At 33.5% G+C, this 20174-nt stretch overlaps 4 protein-coding genes across 4 annotated transcripts; 3 read left to right on the top strand and 1 right to left on the bottom strand.

Moving 5' to 3' along the window:
- The first annotated feature begins 8529 nt into the window (after window positions 1-8529).
- LOC133696250 (histone H2B-like) lies at window positions 8530-10316 on the top strand. Its single transcript, XM_062118381.1, has 2 exons — window positions 8530-9030; window positions 9697-10316. The coding sequence occupies exons 1-2, from the start codon at window positions 8616-8618 to the stop codon at window positions 10119-10121; spliced, it is 840 nt and encodes a 279-aa protein (XP_061974365.1). The 5' UTR covers window positions 8530-8615; the 3' UTR covers window positions 10122-10316.
- A 2054-nt stretch (window positions 10317-12370) lies between these two features.
- LOC133696248 (probable histone H2B.3) lies at window positions 12371-13023 on the top strand. The gene has a single exon (XM_062118379.1). It carries the CDS (start codon window positions 12461-12463, stop codon window positions 12878-12880), a length of 420 nt encoding a protein of 139 aa, XP_061974363.1. The 5' UTR covers window positions 12371-12460; the 3' UTR covers window positions 12881-13023.
- A 208-nt stretch (window positions 13024-13231) lies between these two features.
- On the top strand, window positions 13232-16273 carry LOC133696247 (uncharacterized). Its single transcript, XM_062118378.1, has 6 exons — window positions 13232-13626; window positions 13732-13922; window positions 14041-14086; window positions 15147-15229; window positions 15344-15460; window positions 15997-16273. Exons 1-6 carry the CDS (start codon window positions 13434-13436, stop codon window positions 16066-16068), a joined length of 702 nt encoding a protein of 233 aa, XP_061974362.1. The 5' UTR covers window positions 13232-13433; the 3' UTR covers window positions 16069-16273.
- Window positions 16274-16681: 408 nt separating this feature from the next.
- Window positions 16682-17275, bottom strand: LOC133696249 (uncharacterized). Its single transcript, XM_062118380.1, has one exon. The coding sequence runs from the start codon at window positions 17178-17180 to the stop codon at window positions 16827-16829; it is 354 nt and encodes a 117-aa protein (XP_061974364.1). The 5' UTR covers window positions 17181-17275; the 3' UTR covers window positions 16682-16826.
- Between the last annotated feature and the right edge of the window lie 2899 nt (window positions 17276-20174).

The raw sequence follows: 20174 nt of genomic DNA, 5'->3' as shown, positions 1-20174 counted from the left end.
CCAGACAAAATGTAAAAAAGAAGGAATACTGATTTAAATATAAATTAAAAAAAATAGAGAAAAAACTATAAAAAATAATCATTAAGTTCTTTAAAAAAACATTAGTTAGAAAAAAAAAGCAAAGGTCAAATGTTGTTGGACTTGTTAGGCCAGCCCACCTAGTCCATTTTATCAAGGCTGCGTGATTGAGCTCTTAATTTTATTTTATTTTTGCAACTGGGGCGGACAACTATGATTTGCCTATATTTAGATTACTGTGGTGGCTGAAAAATTGGAGCTTAAGTTGTTTTACCCAAAAACCGTTTTTTCACCAAAAAAACCTATAAAACATCATAAGAACCATGATAAACCAATTTATGACCTCAAAAAACTGAAACCAACCCAAATCTAAAATTCAACTCGAGTTCATATTGGTTTTTTCATGAATTTTAAAGGTATAAAAACACTCAATATAAACTTCTCTCGTCAAATGGAACCATTTGATATAAATATAGTTAATTTTTGCGGGTCAAATCTGTGTCGATGATACTTTTCTCTCTCCATCGTTAGAATCCGGCACCCAAACTCCCTCATCTCTTGATTAGGGACTAAAGATAACAAAAATATTTTTTTATACCAAAATTGAATTGGAGAAATATTGTGATAGTAAAATTGTATAATTTGCGTGATTTTTAAAATTCAAAAACTAAAGTGCATCTTTTACAAAACTTGTGGCATGCCACCTATATTTAACGCTTATTTATTTCGGTTTCTCTTCTTTCAATCTTATCTTTTTATAAAAAAAATAAAATTAATTAATTTTAATTTAAAATTAAATTGTCAAGAAAATAATTTTAAGAACCAAATTAAAAAATATATATAAAACTTGACACAACTCATCTTTAACAACATGCAATTATAGAACCTTACACACCGAAAAAAAAAACCAAACTGTTTAGAGTGATACTCAACAATGGCGCCGTGCATGTATTGAAACTAGACTCGTGTCAATATCAAAGAGTCGACCACCAAGCTGATTTGATTTTCAGGTTCGATTGTCCTATCAATCGGCCTAGCTAGAATGAACCGACGACCTTGCCAGTCTGAGTAGTCCAACACAGGCAATATGTCATTTTTGTGAACTTGAATATAATATATTAGCCACTAGACCAATTTGGTTCTTGAATTAGGCTATGTTTGTTTCTCGGATTTTATTTTATAAAAAATTATTTTCTAAACTTTCTCATGTTTGTTTACCATTATGAAAGTTGATCAGCGAAAAATACTTTCCAGTCAAAAAAAAATTTGGCTTGGTTTTCAGGAAAGTATTTTCCTGAAAAATTTGGAAGAAAAACACTTTTTGAAAGTTGTGAAAAATTTAGAAATGTCATATTATTTGCTGATTATATCAAATTTGATCATCAAACTTTTGATTGCTATATATATTTTGTTTTGAATATTTATTTTCAACTTCACCTCTTAAAATTTAATTTTGATATTAACTTTAGTCCTCATTTTTATAATTTTTATTTGCTTTTTCCTTATCATTTTTTTATTGAAATTTTTTATATATCAAATTTGGTCCTCATTCTTTTGTTTGTTACTTATTTTATTTGAAATAATTTATGAAATGTTAATTATTATTAATTTAATTTCTTCATCTTTTATTTATTTTTTATTTTTTAGATTTGATCTCTATTATTTTGATTATTATTTATTTTATTTGAGATAATTTATGAAATTATATTTTTTTTTTAATTTTATTCTCATTCAACTTTTTAATTTGTAAGATTTGTTTCTCATTATTTGAATAAACTTGAGAAAAATAAAATATTAATAAATTATTTTTCAGCTCATTTTTCATGACATAACCAAACACTGAAAAAGTATTTTTCAACTTATTTTTCATTACACTACCAAACATTAAAAAATAATTCACTTTCCTGAAATTTATTTTTAAACAAAAATTATTTTCCAGCAAATAAACAGAGCATCACTCACTCAAGCATTATCATCGAGCTAGTGGGCCTCTTGCATACTAGCATAGTATAAAAAAAAATACATGCAAATGCCATTGATTAATATCATATCCAGGATTAGTATAAAAAATACCCAATCTCTCTAGATATTTATTGAGGAATTCCAGACCCTTCATTGCACTCCTAAGCATAGCTATTAAGGTTATTTAACCTGGGTAATGAGTTTCATGAATTAAATCAAATTAATCCAAACTTGGTTTTTAAAAAGAAAAACAAAAACAAAAATGTTCCACTGATTCAACTCGGACTATAATACAAGGTTAACAAGTTGACTTGTCAAACTAGTAAGATTTTGCAACCATGTTTTGAAAGCTAAGTCTTTTAAACATTTGTCCATCAAATATAGTGGATAATGTGATGTAAAGTGTTTTTTCAAATAATTTTTACTTAAAAATATACTAAGATATATATTTTTTTATTTTTTAACACAAACATTTCATAATCATAAAAAAACATTTAAAAAACTTTAATTTTTTATTTTTTCAAAACAAATGTAAAACAATATTTTGAACACAATAACGGAGGCATAAAAAATTCACATACCCTCGGTGTTTTTAGAAAGAACAACTCTTTTACCCATACTAAAAAATATTTTTTCCTGTTATTAAAAAATTCATGTGAAATATCATATTTCTAGATGTCATTATTTTAAATTCTAAACTGTAATTTTTAATTAATCTTGTAGTTTAAAATCATAATATTTATTTAAATATAACATTTATGAACCTTGATATGAATTAAATAATTTTAATTAGCATGACGGTTGATACATGTAACTTCAATTAAATTTTGAAATGATTTAATCTAACTACCTGCTTAGTGAATGAGAAGTCATGAGCTACGTGGTGAAATTTGCAAGTGTTGAATGGTTATAAATACAACACACTTGTAAACTAATTAAAGTTTTTTAAAAATATAACTATGATTGTTTTTTAAAATATTTTGTATTTAAATATATATTAAAATAATTTTTTAATTTTTTAAAATTATTTTTATATCAAAACATAAAAATATAAAAAATATAAAAAATTATTTATTTGTATTTAAAGCACAATACCAAATATCATCTTGACATGATTTACCTAATAAATTCTAGCCACGTTTCATGTCATGGAAGTCGAGTATTTTGAAAGTGATGTTGCAACTTATTATCAGGAATAGAGTTAGTTTTCCGTGATTCAAAGCATGATATATTTAAATATTATTTTTTGAAATGTAACAATTATCTTATTATTTGTAGTAATAATAATATTTAATAACTATCATATCATGTTTTAAAAATGTGATAAGATAAATATATTATTTCATTTATTTTTTAAAAATAATACTATTATACTAATTTTTTAATTGACAGTATCAATCAGTGAATTTCATTAAATTAGACGACGTTATTTCGAACAGTAATTGGACTTGTAGCATGTGGATGGCAAGATCAAATACAGACATTCTTTGTTTATTTATTTAACTCCTCTTTCATCTCTTTTTTTCTAAAAATATAAATTTGGAGTGATTTTTTTCCAAGCCCTCTTCTATGATAGATTTGACCAATGTTTTTTTTTTTAATTTAACGTAGGTGTTCAGACCAGCTTGTAAGCACCTCGACTGATCCCACGGACCCTGAAGTTAACGATCATATAAGTCTTAGTGGTTATCATATGAGAAACTACAAGACTCGAAACTGAAACCACAGAGAAAAAAAATTTCTTGATCCCAAACTCACTTGAAAGTTTGTAACATGTATCATGAAATTGTGATAGCCTTATAAAAAACAAATTAAAAAAAAATTATAAAGCATTGTTTCTAACAAATCAAGTGTAAAAGGATAAAACTGAAAAATGATATGATCATGAGGTAATGATAACTCATCTAAAGTAAATAAAAAAAAATATAAAGTCAAATATGCAACTAACTAAAAGCTGGATGATAAAATTAAAAAAAAATCAATTAGAAAAAATACTAAGAGCGACACAAGTCAACTAGGGTTAGTGGAGTCTTGTTTATTTTTACGTTTAAAAAATATTTTTGAAAAAATTTGAATTTTTTTTATTTGTTTAAAATTAATAATTTTTTATATTTTCATATCATTTTGATGTGCCGATATCAAAAATAATTTTTAAAAAATAATCAAAAACTATCATGATGCATTTTCAAGTGAAAAATACTTTGAAAAGTAATCACACTCTCAAATACATTCTAAGTTAAACCCTCAACTTGAGTTAAATGATCGATATAAAATCATATAAGGCAGGTAAAAAATACTATAAAGTTTTATTTTTAACAAATTCAATGTTGAATATTGAAACCGATAAAAAAAAACTAAATCAATTATTTATAACCCAACACAAAAAAAAAAAATTGTACAGCACAACTCTAAAAAAACAACATGATATCAAAGATTGATTTTAAAAAAATAAAAGAAAATTAATATGCTGAAGGTTTAAACGAAAAAAAACAGATTAATAATATTTTATGGATGTGATTTCAGTAGTTCAGCCATACTCTCTAATGTTTTATTATTCAAATAGATGGTGAATAAAAGTGTTTTTTTTAATAATATAGTTATTTTTATGAGATCCTCTAATCAATTTAACCCACCTTAAAAATAAGTTATAATGTTTAAAAATTCCATCTGGGCAACTAGTTTAGTATCAACGACATTATTTATTTATTTATTCTGAATGCTTACTTTTTTTAAAAATACGTCCCATATTAAAAAAAAAAAAAGAGGAAAGAGGGAGCAGAAAAATTGATTTTTTGCTGCAAGAGGGTGTCCGTGGGGACGTGGGCATACAAAAAGTCAAATGCTTCACTTGACACTTGACGCTTGACAGTGCTGTACTGGAGTTGTTTTTAGTTTTTACATGAACAGCTGACTTGTAAAGTATAAAAATAACTCGGGTTACTCTTAAAAAAAATTATAAAAAGAAAATTAAGAGAAAAAAATGAAATCAACAAGAAAATTAATTTTTCTTGTTCATTTTATGTTTAAAAATTAAATTTTATAAAAGTTATTTTGATATAATTTACTAATCTAACAAATTTAAAAATAACTGGAATGTTTGTTAAAAAATCTGAGGATAAAATATAAAAAAATAAATTTGAAAAGAAATGAAAATAAAATATAATTTATCTGGGTTGAAAAAAGAAATTCATTAACTTTCTCACGTTTTTAGTACAGTAGGGGAATAGATGATGACTACAGGTGTATTTTTCTAATCATTCAGTCCAGTTAATCGTCGTTGTAAATAAATCCTTGTTTGTATGATAAAAAATATTTTTTTAAAATTTTTATTTTTTTTTGTTATTAAAAAAAATTAACTAATAAAAAATATTTTTTAATCAAAAGAGAATTTAGTTTGATTTTAAAGAAAGTATTTTTCTTTATTTTGGATGGAAAACACTTTCTGGAAGTTGTGAAAAATTTAGAAATGTCATATTATTTGCTAATTATATTAAATTTGATCATCAAACTTTTTATTGTTATATATTTTTTTAAAATATATATTTTTTAATTTTATCTTTTAAAATTTGATTTTTATATTAACTTTAGTTCTCATTTTAAGATTATTATTTGTTTTTCTTTTATCATTTTTTAATTGATATTTTTTATTTATCAAATTTTATCCTTGTTATTTTGATTATTACTTATTTTATGTAAAATAATTTATGAAATTGTAATTATTATTGTTTTAGTTTCTTCATCTTTTAATTTTTTTATCTGTTAGATTTGATCTTTATTATTTTGATTATTATTTATTTTATTTGAGATAATTTATGAAATTATATTTTTTTTTCAATTTCATTCTCATTTAATTTTTTAATTTGTAAGATTTGTTTCTCGTTATTTTAATAAATTTAAATAAAATAAAATATTAATAAGTTATTTTTCAATTTATTTTTTATAATATAACTAAATACTATAAATTATTTTCCAATCTACACTATCAAATATCAAAAATTAAATTACTTATTTGAAATTTATTTTCAAAAAAAATTATTTTATAACAAACTAACACGCCTAAGTTATATGGTCGTAGATGCATAAATAAATAAGGTATCATCCATGACCGCTCATTTAAAATCCCCACAAAACCACGTCACCAATCCGCGTAACCCTAAAACCAACCGTTCAACACTCGCCACCTCTCCCAAATGGCACATCACAAGCCCAATACTCATCAAAACTATCAACACACCACCTGTTTACCATTTGTTTACCATGGAAAAATTATTTTAAATATACATTTTACCGCAATTGATGGATTTGAATTCAGCCGTGCTTAATATTTTTTTTATACAAGTTTTTATATAAAATATATATTTATAAAATCAAGAATCAATAAAATATTAAAATAATTAAAAAAATCAAACAGAAACAAATTATATTATTCAATTAATAATTCATAAAAAAATAATTGATGAAATTGAAAACAAGAAGTGAGGAAACAAAAATAAAATCGTAATAGATAGAAATTAAAGAAAAAAAGTCCAATCTCCTAGACTTAAAGGGTCTATGGTGCACGAGCTTCCATAAAAATTCCAGACGTGTGCACCTGCAGTAGCTCATGCAATTAGGCCTTATTTTTTTTATTTTTCCTTAAGGTGCGGATGATTAGTGCCTTGAAAAAAAATAAAATTACAGGCAACGCGTTATCAGCATTGTCTAAATGCTAACGGCCTCTAATCACTAGAATTCGGGCTACTCCATTTCAAACCAAGAGAAACCTATTTTAAGCCATATTACGACATGAAAAAAAAAACACACTACAAAACACACTCAAGACACATGTCTAACAACAAAAAAAAAACCGACTTCAAAACTCATAAATAATTAACCCGGGACAAGAATTATTTTGAGATTTAGACCTGTTATTTCAAGTGAATTTAATAAAAAAAAAAACATCTTATATAAACTTTTTTTATGTAAAAAATCTCATTGACACAAAAACTATTTATTTTCGTTGTTAAAATCAGTCTCAATCGAGATTTTATATTCTCTCTCTCAAACTAAAAACTAGAAAATAAGAAAAATTAAACTTGGGGTCAAAGTTTATTTTTATAAATTGTTGGTGTCTGAAAATTTATAATTTGAAGAGTTGGAAAATCAAAATGCATATTTAACTCCGAGTTTAAAAAAATATATCTTTTCACCACTTTTTCATCTTAACCCTCTATCTCTAAATCTCGTTGTTTCTCGATGAACGTGCTTTAATTGCCAATCACTTTTGGTGTATAAGGGTGTGTTAAAAAAATGACTAAAGGTAGATAAATCATTATTGAAATCCATAATAACTTGTTCATCATTTAAAAGTGGCACGGAGAACAATATTTTTCATGCGTCTTTTAAATATATTTTAATTGGTTTATTTCCTATGTTTTTGTTGTGGCATGAATCAAAATTGTTTTGAATGTAAAAATAATATTTAAACTATAGAAAACTTACTGGTATTGTTATTAAACTTAACATAATAATTTAAACTTGAAAATATCTGCTTCTTACTTACCCAAAGTTTTAAATTAAAATGCATATAGACTGCATTGACATGATATTATTTAATAAGCATGTGCTGAGAAAAAGAGAAAAAAAACTGGATTAATCTTAAATCATGTCATAAACTCCACCTGGCTGAATTTTTATTTTATTATGTTATAAGAAATAACATAATTGTTATATTTTTAATCTAATATTGAAGGAGGTGAATTACAGGGAAAAAACCATGTCAATAACATCACTTGGCACGGTATTCTAAAATTAAATGATCTCTCCAGCTCAAAACCTCAAGAGACGGGCTCGGGGTCTCTTCTTGAAAAACTGGTCTTAACCCATATCACGGGATCACCTGGACAGATACGTCAATCATGTAACCGTGCATTCGAAGTATTTTTCACCGTGTATTGCTGATTTAACATCGAAGGATCTTATATTCTAAACAGTGGTCTTGTTTTACAGTTCCCATCAATCCACTCTCAAAAGGTCACTGTTCCATCAATCTTTCGAGGCCTAAAACGGAGGCCTCGTCAATAACCAATCCCCATAGATATTTGTTGACGATTTTTTAGTCCTCCGGTGCATTTACAAGGATAACTTCTCCAGCATTTGTCGAGAAAGATTTCAATGCTTGCTGGGGAAATCTCAAGACTCCTGATGCTTTTCCAGGCCTAAACCTGTTAGAGATTTGCTTTGAATAACTTACAATTAAAATTTTTTTACCAACTTAATTCGGATAATTCCATTTTTCTTTTCGAATAATGCTCACACTGTAAAATATAGAAAGGAACACGTTTAAAATTTAGAATCTTTCCTCTCCAGGGCTCAGTATTTTCACAAACCCAATTCCAAGCCACTTCCCGCTTCACCCTAACCAGCCCGCGAAACCCAAAAATCAAAACCCAATCTCTATCAGTCCATTTAAGTCCCCACCAATCCTACAACCACGTCACCAATCCGCGTCTTCCCAAAACCAACCAATCAACACTGACCTCCTCTCCCTATATAAGCACATCACAAACCCTTCGTTTTATTAGGTCTTGAGAAAAGCACCAGCTTACCATCTCCTAGCCAAAAAAAACTTTCACTCTCTTTTCCAGGAATTCCAAATGGCTCCCAAGGCCGCGGAGAAGAAGCCGGCTGAGAAAAAGCCAGCGGCGGCAGAGAAAGCCCCAGCGGAGAAGAAGCCAAGGGCAGAGAAGAAGATACCCAAAGAAGGAGCGATTGACAAGAAGAAGAAGAGGGCAAAGAAGAACGTCGAGACCTACAAGATCTATATCTTTAAGGTCCTGAAACAGGTCCATCCTGACATTGGGATCTCCAGCAAGGCAATGGGTATCATGAACAGTTTTATCAACGATATTTTTGAGAAGCTCGCTCAAGAGTCATCGAGGCTTGCAAGGTACAACAAGAAGCCTACCATTACTTCTCGGGAGATCCAGACAGCTGTCAGACTGGTTTTGCCTGGAGAGCTTGCGAAACATGCTGTCTCTGAAGGGACCAAGGCTGTTACCAAGTTTACCAGTTCGTAGGTGGCCATGTCTAGGGTATATGAGAATGTTTTGTGGGTTTTTCTGTATTAGGCTTTCATTTTACATGTAAAGGTTTAGGTTCTGATCTTAGTGGAAATCAGAAGGAGCCCCGTTGAAACAATGAAGCTTTAATTGCCGGCTTAGAATGTTCCTAGTGGAAATAATATTTCAATCTCTTGACTACTTGGCTTGTTATTATCGATTCAAAACCTCACCTTGAAACAACAAGCTGAATGGCCAAGATTTGAATGAACTGGACACATCAATTTCTTAATAAAACGGACTTGATCATAACTTATGCCTTTTTGGGTCATCGAGGCCCTTCCACTGCCAGAGCTACTGTCGATAACTTGGCTGGGACTGCACTCCTATTCAAGTTGGAATTCATCAGTCTAGGCAAGGATTTGATCGCTCTTAAAGGCCGAAACCATCTCCGACGTCCATTAAGTCCCTCGCCAATCCAACCATCCACGCCATCTATCCGCGGCGACCTAAAGCTAACCAATCATGCTCTCCCAAACTCTCTATATAAATAACCGAAACAAGTAGCCCAAACCACTTCACCAACCCTCTGACCGAAAAATTTTCAATTTTTTCTCTTACAATTAACAAAGGTAGTCCCGTCTTCTCTAGAATCTCGAAATGGCTCCTAAGGCAGCTGAGAAGAAGCCAGCAGCAGAGAAAGCCCCAGCGGAGAAGAAGCCAGCAGCAGGGAAAGCCCCAGCGGAGAAGAAGCCAAGAGCCGAGAAGAAGTTGCCTAAAGAAGGAGGAGCGATTGACAAGAAGAAGAAGAAGACAAAGAAGAACGTTGAGACCTACAAGATCTATATCTTCAAGGTTTTGAAACAAGTCCACCCTGATATTGGGATTTCAAGCAAGGCTATGGGTATCATGAACAGTTTCATCAATGATATCTTTGAGAAGCTTGCTCAAGAGGCTTCAAGGCTCGCTAGGTATAACAAGAAGCCCACCATTACTTCTCGGGAGATCCAGACTGCTGTCAGATTGGTTTTGCCTGGAGAGCTTGCGAAACATGCTGTTTCTGAAGGGACCAAGGCTGTCACCAAATTTACCAGCTCATAGGCCGCTCTAGGCTTTGTTGGGTTCTGGATTTGTGTGTTTTGTGGGTGACATGATCCATGAAATAGCTTTTCTGTTGAAGCATAGGTTTAGGTTTTAGTGGATTTGATGCAGGAAGTTTACTCTTCATCAAAGAAACTTGAATCTTGGTCATAATTTTTCTTTGATTATTGGGTTTGAATGATGTTGATTCCTGCTTGTGCTGTCTCATTTTTTATTCAATTCTTGTTTTGATTGATTAGGGTTAGTTTGGGTTTGACGATTTCTGTTTTAGTTTTTCCCTTGTGGTTTTGTGCATTTCTGGTATCTGTAGAATTGTTTTAGATCGTTTTGTAGGTAGTTGTTTGACTGGATCGAGTTTTTGCTCGTTTTCGTTTAAATTTTGTGGAATTACCTGGTAATCTATGATGTCTCTCGAATGGTTTCAATTTCATACGGAGAACCATTGGAAATGTTTGATTTAGATTCTGTTTTTGTACAACGTCGAGCTTCCTTCTAATAACACATTGCTGAAGGCTGGGTAATCGGCCTGATCTGGTTGGGATTAAGAATTTCAACGGAGCTTCGGTGGTGGGGTTTAGAAACCTTCGAAGTAATTCAGCAACCTTTTAGTACTGGTAAAGGTTCCTGATAATCATCAGAGGCTGGGACTGGATCAAGCCTTGTGGAGCTGTTTGTGGGGTGATCCTTCCACACTTGAATCAAGATAGTATTGGGTGGGAAATAAATCTTGGTGGTGAGTATTCTGCAAGAAGTGCTTGGGTTTCATCAGAGTGGGAAAGGCAGAAGGTTGAAGGACAACCTGATTTGGAGCGGTTTTCATATTCCTGTTCACTACGTATTCTCTTGCTCGGTACTTGGCAGTCCTCAATAATCAAGGATTGGTAAAACCAAAAAAGGTAGAATTGTTTATCCTTTGGTGCCCCTTTGAGGTGATGCAAATAAGCATCGTGATCATGTGCTCTTTGATTGTGATCTTGCAAGGAGGGGGCGTGGTTTTCCATTCTGCAAACGTATTGTGTTAAGACTAGTCTAGGTAATTCGATTGCTGAGCTTAGTAGGGCAAATTGTAATTTGCGAAAGAAATGTTTTCGTTCAGAATGCCGCCATACGTGCTCTGTGGAAGAAAGAAACAAGAGAGTTCATGAACTCGCTGGGTCTCGACTCTCCATCTCAAGCTGTCGTTAAGTACAGGATCATGAACTTGTCGATCTCTAATGATAAGTTTTCTGCTGTATATTGTAGCTGATGATTCATGTTAACTTAGCTGTTCAATCTTTGTAGTAGGCTATCTACTTACTCTTTCTTTGATCTATGGAAATCATATATTTTTATATAATATCAGAGAAACAGCAGCAATGAATGGACAAAACCCGAGCAGCAGCTACTCATTCACTTAAAGAACTGACATTGGCCTCTTCAACCTTTGCCACAATTTATTCTGTTTTCAATTGCTCTCATTTCAACTTCCTTACAGTGTGGAGTTTGCTCTGAATTCCGATCACTTCAACAATTGGTCCTCCGCTCATGGACACTCTCCTCCACCACGGACCTACTCATCTGAACATCCGGTACAAGGTGCACATGTGCCCGCGTCTGCAAATAGCTCTCAATTTGAGCAAAATTGTGGATAAAAGAAAAACAGCACATAATGCGATCGACAAACTCCAAAAGGGAAGACTGATATCTTGCAAAAATGGCAAATATTTTAGAGAATCGACTGGACAGTCAACCTAATTGGGTGTCCCTTCACTTGCCTGAGACGTCTCTACACATCCAAACCTTGCAACATATCTTTGAAATCAACAATAATCAAAGATTGAGTAAATGATCGATAACCCTATAAAGAAAACATCGAAAGCTCCCTTTCCCCAGCTGATCTATTTTTAGTGTCTAACCGAGCATTACAACTCCAACTCGAGCTGTATATTCATGCAATCTTCCTTGCCGAAGTCTTGCCATGGCTGTTCACAAATCATCTATCCTCTCCCTTATCTCCCATTTCCCTCCTATTATTTGACTGTTGGGCCGACTTTGCTATTCATAGCCTTCAGTGCTAATGACTAATGCAAATAGCTGGGCCGGGCCTGTCCTCCTCCTCGTGCCTGACATTCGGTCTTCAAAAGTTACCACATCTGACCGTCAATTCAAACCCCCGCAAAACCAACCATCCACGTTATCAATCCGCGTCTCACCAAAATCAACCAATCACCAGTCACTTCCTCTCCCTATATAAACAAACCACATAATCCCTAATTCATCCATCAAATCTTTCGAAACGACCTCCTCAACCACCCTCTCTTAAAGAAACTCTCGCCCAATTTCTTTCTCAAGAATCCCAAATGGCCCCTAAGGCAGAGAAGAAGCCGGCTGAGAAAAAGCCAGCGGCGGCAGAGAAAGCCCCAGCTGAGAAGAAGCCAAGAGCAGAGAAGAAGATACCCAAAGAAGGAGCGATTGACAAGAAGAAGAAGAGGGCAAAGAAGAACGTCGAGACCTACAAGATCTATATCTTTAAGGTCCTGAAACAGGTCCATCCTGACATTGGGATCTCCAGCAAGGCAATGGGTATCATGAACAGTTTTATCAACGATATCTTTGAGAAGCTCGCTCAAGAGTCATCGAGGCTTGCAAGGTACAACAAGAAGCCTACCATTACTTCTCGGGAGATCCAGACAGCTGTCAGACTGGTTTTGCCTGGAGAGCTTGCGAAACATGCTGTCTCTGAAGGGACCAAGGCTGTTACCAAGTTTACAAGCTCTTAGCGGCTAGGGTTTGTTGGGTTTTTTGTGGGTTCTGTTTAATTAGTGCTTCTGTCCTATGTAAAGTCTTTTTAGATTCTGATCTGAATGAATCTGATGTAGGTTTTTTCTTTCATTGAATGGAATTAAAGTTTGTGGTCCTGAAATTTGATTTCCACTTTTTTATCTCTCTCTATTTTTAGATTCAGATTTTGATTAATTTATGGGTTAATAAAAAAGGCTGGCAGGGGAGATGCGTCGGGGTCGCTTTGAACGGATTGTTTTGTGTCGATGAAGATTTAACGCCATGTGCGCTTCTTAGTGAAGCATTGACGTGACTTTTTTTCATCCTACGCCACAAGTAATCTTTGCCAAGCCAAAAAAAAAATTGGCCCACAATCAATGCCATGGCCACCCGCTGGCATTTTCCTGTGCAGCTTAGGAAAATGTAACCACGTGAGTCTAACTTGCGCCTCGTTAGCCGCAGAACCACTCGCCCTCGTATCCATCACCAGCACAGACAACACTTCTATTTTATCTTCTTCTAGCTTGCAATTCTTGAATTTTCATTATTTTCATGGCAACAGTAGGCCTAGGTTCAATTTCTTTCAGATCCAGAAACCCTAGAAATCCCCTCACTTCCAAACAACTCTTTCCAACTGAATATCCAAAATGCACGCTTCGTGCTTCGGCTGATTCCGCCCCGAAAGCGAAATTCATTGCCAGACGTAGAGAGTCCGTTTCGGTCCGGCAAGTCGGGCGCCCTCTAGGTAATGTTAGGATGGATTAATTTCTTAAGCTAAAGATACAAAATGTTTTAATTTTGATTGTTTTGAAACTGAGTTTGTAATGATTTTTTTATGTTGAGGTTGCAGTGGAGTATATGAGTTTGCCAGCGAGTCAGTACTCAGTGCTGGATGCGGAAAGGATAGAGAGGGTAGACGACAACACGTTTAGGTGTTACGTGTATAGGTTCAAGTTTTTTGCGTTTGAGGTTTGTCCTGTTTTGCTTGTTAGAGTTGAAGAGCAGCCTAATGGTTGTTGCATTAAGCTTTTGTCCTGTAAGGTATAATAATAAACTGGTTGTTGTTATTGTTGCATTTGTTGTTTTTGAGTTTGTATATGAAGTTTTGGATTGCATGGTGTTATGCACTGATGTTTGCTTGGTTTGTTGGTTGCGGCAGCTTGAAGGCTCGCCGATTGTCGTTGCGCAGAATGAGAAGTTTGACGGTAAGGGTTTCTATTTGGGTTTTCTGGCAAGCATAACATGGATTGATTTTGGATTTCTTTGTGTGCTAGACCAGGGTTTTGACTCTGTTTTTGTATGATGGGCTTGAAATGTGGTGGTAGTGTAATTGTCATTATTGGCCAATGCTTGCTATGATAGTTGTCTTCTTGAGGTTTGACTTGTTTATTATACCTTGTATAAGTCTGGTGTCGTTATTTTTTTGTGCTATAGGTGTAAGAATGTGTACTAGTGTCATGTTTAATGGGACGTTAGTTTCAATGTATGATTGGATGGATGCTGTAAATCAATGGTTTTCTTTCAGAGATTAGTTTCAAAACCATGGTTTTAGCGAAGGAGTACATGATGCCCTGTCCTTCGTTTTTTTCTCTTTTGCTTGGAATTGGAAGGTAGAAAAAACATCTTTGAAATGTTGCAACACTTGATTTGTTAAAATTTTACTGTACAGAATGAAATGCTCAGCAACTAAATTTCATCATGTGCTTCTCAGAATGTTTTTCATACTTAGCCTGGCCTTGCTGTAAATGGCTACTGTTGACCAGGCTTTTATTTGTAAAATAGCTACAATTCAGGCATAGCGAGAAAATACTGGAAATGCTGTATTATTAAGTTGAGTAGAGGAAGGTGGTTTACCATCTCATAAAAACTGGTTTCTGAGATTTATTTTAACAACCTTCTGTCCTTGGCTATACTCCACTGCTTGTGTGTGTTCTTGGCCTGGACAGTGATTGGCAATAAGGCACCAACATGCCAGCAAAACCATGTCTTTAACTTCTGCAGCTTAGCTGATGAAGTTAGGGAAACTTTAATAATTCAACTGTCATGGTGAAAATAACATCTCTCTGTAAACCTTAACTGCTGTGCGTGACAAAAATCATTATCAGGAACATGCGATCATTTTGGCTGAACCAATGCAAAGGATGAAAGATTTTCTTTCGGAAAAAATCCATGTACAAAGTAGTGTTAGCAATTAAATTTCTAAAATTATTATTCTAAATGCTTTTTTCAGGAGTGCTTTGACACTAATTTGGTGTGGGAATGCAGCTTCTATGGTGAACCAAATTTCATGCAGTAGCAACTCAAGCAACTCTACAATGCAACGACTTACTTCAGATGCAGTCATTGAGGTACTTGACAAAGTTGTCTTTGCTTGTGGCGCAGTGTTTTATAATGATTTCAATATTGTACATGGTCATATATATAAACAATATTAATTTTAAACTCGCTGTGTTTCATTCTAGGTTAGCATCGAGGTTCCTTTTGCATTTAGAGCCATTCCAGCTGACGCGATAGAATCGACTGGTGCCCAAATCCTTCAACAAATACTTGGGCTTATGCTTCCCCGCTTTATGGCACAGGTTTGAGGAAATCAAAATTAAATTATCCTATGAAGAATGAAATAGGCTTCTTACTAGTTGCAGATCTGATATTTGCCCGCCTAGTACCTCATTTTGGTTAAACCCTTGCATGTTCACTATTTGGGTGAGTCTTGAAGTTCCTGGTCCAGGCTGAATTCCACTCGTCTCGCACCATGAAAAATGACTTCATGTAAACCATATGGCTATTAAAAGCAGATATCAATTAGGGGATTAGATGAAAGAACAAATCCCAGCAACATATACTAACAGTTCAAGATCATTTTCAGAATTCTGCACGAAATTCTGTTCTGTCTGATAAATCTTGTTCTTCAATTGGTAAATGAAGTATGATTTAGTGATTCAGTTCTTACAATAATGTAAAACTGCCTCCATAACCTGGATATACCAGTTTGATTCGTCTGCTCCTACATGTTGCCGCCATCATCTAGGATTTATTTATTCCTCCTGTAGGCTTGTATTTGTTCATCAGGAATGGTTAATTTTTCGTGACATCAATTTATTTAATAATTTTGCAGCTTGTAAAGGACTATCAAGCATGGGCCTCTGGTGACACATCAAGGCAGCCTCTTGGAACTGGTGAGATTTGAGATTTATGGAAGGCAGCGCTAGCAGCATTGTAATTAAATGTGTTAGTCTCCTCGACCCAGGTATTGCATGTTTATATTGGAAACAGGCAATGAGAATCCTGGCTGTTCTATGTACGCTTGTGTTCTGTTTTCTTCTTGTTTCAGAGCTAGTCTTAGTTCAGAACAAACCATGCGATTAATTTCATACAAGCAACGATTCTATTTATGTTTTTGTTGTCAAGTGACGGGCTACCATTTCACATCGGAACAGTTTTCTGTTAGCTTGTTTCCTCCATATTCTCATGGTATATTTTATGCCCCAAAAATCGTAGTCACCACAAAGCATTCCAACAGGGAAAATGATACACATCACGCCATCACAAAGACACAGGCTCAGAAAATAAATACCCAGAAACTTGACGAAAACCACACACATTGCCATTGAGGTCTATTCCTTTCTTCTTGTGATAAAACTTTCTTGACATGTAGCATCACTTTTCGAAAACCCATCCTAAAGGGAGCTACAAGACAAAATTTACCATACACATTAAAGTTATGTTGAACATTGAGTATATAGGGAAATGGTCATCTATCAAAACCTTGAACATCGAGTATATGTTTTTTACATTGACACTGTAAAAAATTTTCTTCCATTGATTTCATGAGGACAAGCTGGAGCACCACCAAGTGTCTAAGCACAAGGGGAGAAGAAATATACACAGCTCCCTCCATGTTTTTGTGTCTTCAAGGATTACATAAAGGTAAACATTTAAAAGCAATTATACAAACCATCTCATCGGAGATGATACATCATCTGGAGTATACCTATCGATGAAAGGAGTAATCTTGATGACCAGGCCAGGGAAAACATCATCTGGGTCATGAATGTGTGGATTTTCCTCAACAATATAAGGATCCCCACATTTCTCACTAATAGTGTTTAAAGTCTCACCTTCTCGAACCACGTAAATCTCATCGCATGGCTTGTTCTGAAAAATCCTCGGGTGCCCAACCGTGGACAATTCGGTTTCGCTCACTTCACAGCAGCTCAAAACGAGCATTAGTGCCATCAACAAAGCACAGTACCAAGAGATCTTTTCTGCTATAACAGTTGATGAAGAAACAGAACCCATTTCTTACTTGTCAACAAATCAAACAGAGTCTTGCTAGCTGGTCTTGGCTCAAAGACAGAGCTGGGTATAAATGGTTAAGGTTTCTTGGGGCTGTAATTGTATAAATAGGGAACCAAATTAAATAAGAGAGGCGGTGCACCGTTACTATCTAGAGGTGGTTGAACTAAGCTGGTTTAGTTCTGGCTGGGGTTGAGAGGGCTCCTTCAGTGTGGTAGGTATCTGTCAGCGGGAAGATTTCAAAGAAAGCAATGGAAAGGGTTGGTTTAACTGCTTTTATTTAATGGGTTTGGTTTCATTTCTCGACCTTGTTATTAACTTGCTTCCATAACGTTGACTCTCCTTCATTTATATCAGAAAAACTTAGCCTCAGTACCATATATTGTTAGTACGTAGTTGTATTCGTCAGAAATGAAACAATCAAGTCTATGATTTGATGACAAGAAAGCTTACCATTTCAGCTCAATAACATTTATTAATCAATCCCAAATATTTATGCATAAAAATAATATAAAGCGTTGAGATACTCTCCTATCTATTTCTTTCAAAAACTTATCTGGGATTGGATACCTTGGAATGAATTGCATTACTGGACAGGCATCGGGGTATATGAATGAAGCAAACGTTTTGAAAGCAGCAGGTCTGTGAAGGGTCGAGAAGTAGACAAGCATTGGGATACTCGAACTCCAAGGACTAGCATGAAATGGCCGGTGCATCGCCTCTAGCTGCAATGGTCCATTTGAGGCCTTCAGGGTTCAGAACTGTGAATTTTGAGCTGCCTTAATCCGTGTTTATTTTCGATTCTGTCAGTTTAAGGAGCTCAAAAGTGTGAAAACTGTCTTGTTGTGGTTTTGCGGTCATGAACTGTATTTTTTAAAAAAATTGAGATTTTTTAGCTTTAATATTTTTATGTATTTTTAGATAATTTTAATGAAATGATTTTAAAAATAAATTTAGAAAATAAAAAATATATTATTTTAATATATTTCTTTATATAAAATATTTTAAAAAACTAATATCTACCGCATTACCTTACTAATATGTTGTTGCCGCTGACATTTAACACCCATCTGTCTTCTGGAAGAAAAATGGTGTATTAACCGAAGGCCTTTCAAAAATTTGCATGCCCTTCTCCCGTAGTTTTCTTGACCCTTTTTTTTTTTTTTTTTATGCATCGGTCTAATGAAGTCTATTACAGTCTAGGAATTGTCACTGTAGTTAAAAAATATTGTTTAAAAGTATAGTTATAAAATCTCACTTCAGGTCGATAATTTTATTTTTTAATAAATAACATTATTCTGAAAAAAAGAGAGTAAATAAGTTGATATTAGATCTGAGTTAATTGAGTTACTAGGTAACTGAATAAATTATATATATATATATATATATTATTATTTTCAACCTAAATCAATTCAGATTCTAGATCAGTTGAGTGCAGGTCAACATGTTAGATTCATGCCAGGCTTTATAACTACGATTAAAGGAACATTTGTAGCTTGGCAATTGACAAGTCATGCCATTCTTAAAGAGAAAAAAAAGGGCAGGTGATATCAAGAACGACATGTCACTGCGGCATTTCCCGGATCTGAAAAGGCCCAAGCTCGGCGGGTTAAGCCATGTGAAGATCAGAAGTTAATTAAGCTCATATGTCTTACCCAATGAACAAGGCCCAAGTGGTGGGCTTGTTTGGACTCGAGAAAGCTTTTTCAAGAGAAGCCCGCCCATGTTTTAATTGTTTAAGAGAGTGCCAGTGACCTCCCTCCTGCAATGGAGGAGGAGGAGGAAAGCCTTAAAGAAAATATTAAAAAAAAGCGGGGAGAAGGAGAACAGAAAGCTAGCTACTAGGTTTCCAGTAGAATCATGATAGAGATGGTGAAGTTGCTCCGTGATGTAGGCCATGGATATCTATGTAGAATCCATTGATGTTTCCCACTTCACAAGAAAATGCCAAAACCAAGTACAGCCCCCCAATTGGCCTCAAAAAGAGAACATGTAAGGTTCGGGATCAAGATCAAATTAACACAAAAAATTTAAAAATTCGAGAGAATATAACTGTTTCAGTTTTTTTTCTTTAGTAAAATAACATAATTCGATGTTGTTGACATCCATTAAATATTAAGATTTAGAACCATGATAACTATAGAAATAATACTGTTCAAGAAAAGATTCGATGAAATAAAATAATTTTATCTTGTTGCATTTCAGAAATATAATATCCAATAAATATTATGTTTCAAAACTTGATAATTAATGTTCCAGTTCATCACCACTAACATATATCAAATATTATATTTTTGAATCGTGGTATTCTTAAACTATACTATTTTATCAAGATTTTTCATCATGTATTATTTATTTATATTTTAGATGCTAATTACTACCTAATTTATCATAAATATTTCCCTATTTTCAAGATTAGCATTCGAAAAACAGAACAACCGAAATTGACAAGAACCCACCAAGAAAACGACATGGTCACCTGTGGATCAGTCAGTTCGGAGTGACCCACGAGAGTTGAAATAAGATGTGAACACTACTTGCATGCATACGTGGCCGGGTCTATTTGTGGTGTTATTTGCTAATACAAAAACGATAATCTTGAATTTAGAGACAAGTGGAAGATTTTTCTCAATTATGGAAATTGAGTTGTCCAATCACTTGCTAGATGAACATTTAATGCTGCAACCATGGTTGCCAAGGGTGAGTTTACCTTATTATCCCCTTCAAAAGGGATTTCAAGTTTCAACTCTTGCAATGCAAAGGATGTTTTGGTCACTTTCCAAATTGTCGGTGAAAAGGAATGGACACCGAACGAACCCCCTTCGTTTGTGAACTTGTCGATACCCAGCAACGTTTCTTGCACGATGAAAAGCGGTTTTTCTTTTTAAATTGTTTACTATTCAAAAACTTAATTAACAGAAAATATTTTTTTTAAAATATTTATTCTAATCTCTAGAAAATTATTTTTTTATTTCTAAAAGAAAATATTTTCTAAAA

This window comes from Populus nigra, chromosome 6 (assembly GCF_951802175.1).
Source record: "Populus nigra chromosome 6, ddPopNigr1.1, whole genome shotgun sequence".
Lineage (NCBI taxonomy): Eukaryota > Viridiplantae > Streptophyta > Magnoliopsida > Malpighiales > Salicaceae > Populus > Populus nigra.
This window is presented reverse-complemented; position numbering and strand designations above follow the sequence as displayed.

Bases quoted from the DNA above. Each gene is read 5' to 3' on its own strand.
- LOC133696250 (XM_062118381.1), top strand. From the start codon at position 8,616: ATGGCTCCCAAGGCCGCGGAGAAGAAGCCGGCTGAGAAAAAGCCAGCG. The intron at 9,031-9,696 runs GTTCGTAGGTGG...CTCCTAAGGCAG, and splicing joins GGCTGTTACCAAGTTTACCA to CTGAGAAGAAGCCAGCAGCA.
- LOC133696248 (XM_062118379.1), top strand. From the start codon at position 12,461: ATGGCCCCTAAGGCAGAGAAGAAGCCGGCTGAGAAAAAGCCAGCGGCG.
- LOC133696247 (XM_062118378.1), top strand. From the start codon at position 13,434: ATGGCAACAGTAGGCCTAGGTTCAATTTCTTTCAGATCCAGAAACCCT. The intron at 15,230-15,343 runs GTACTTGACAAA...GTTTCATTCTAG, and splicing joins CTTCAGATGCAGTCATTGAG to GTTAGCATCGAGGTTCCTTT. The intron at 15,461-15,996 runs GTTTGAGGAAAT...ATAATTTTGCAG, and splicing joins TTCCCCGCTTTATGGCACAG to CTTGTAAAGGACTATCAAGC.
- LOC133696249 (XM_062118380.1), bottom strand. From the start codon at position 17,180: ATGGGTTCTGTTTCTTCATCAACTGTTATAGCAGAAAAGATCTCTTGG.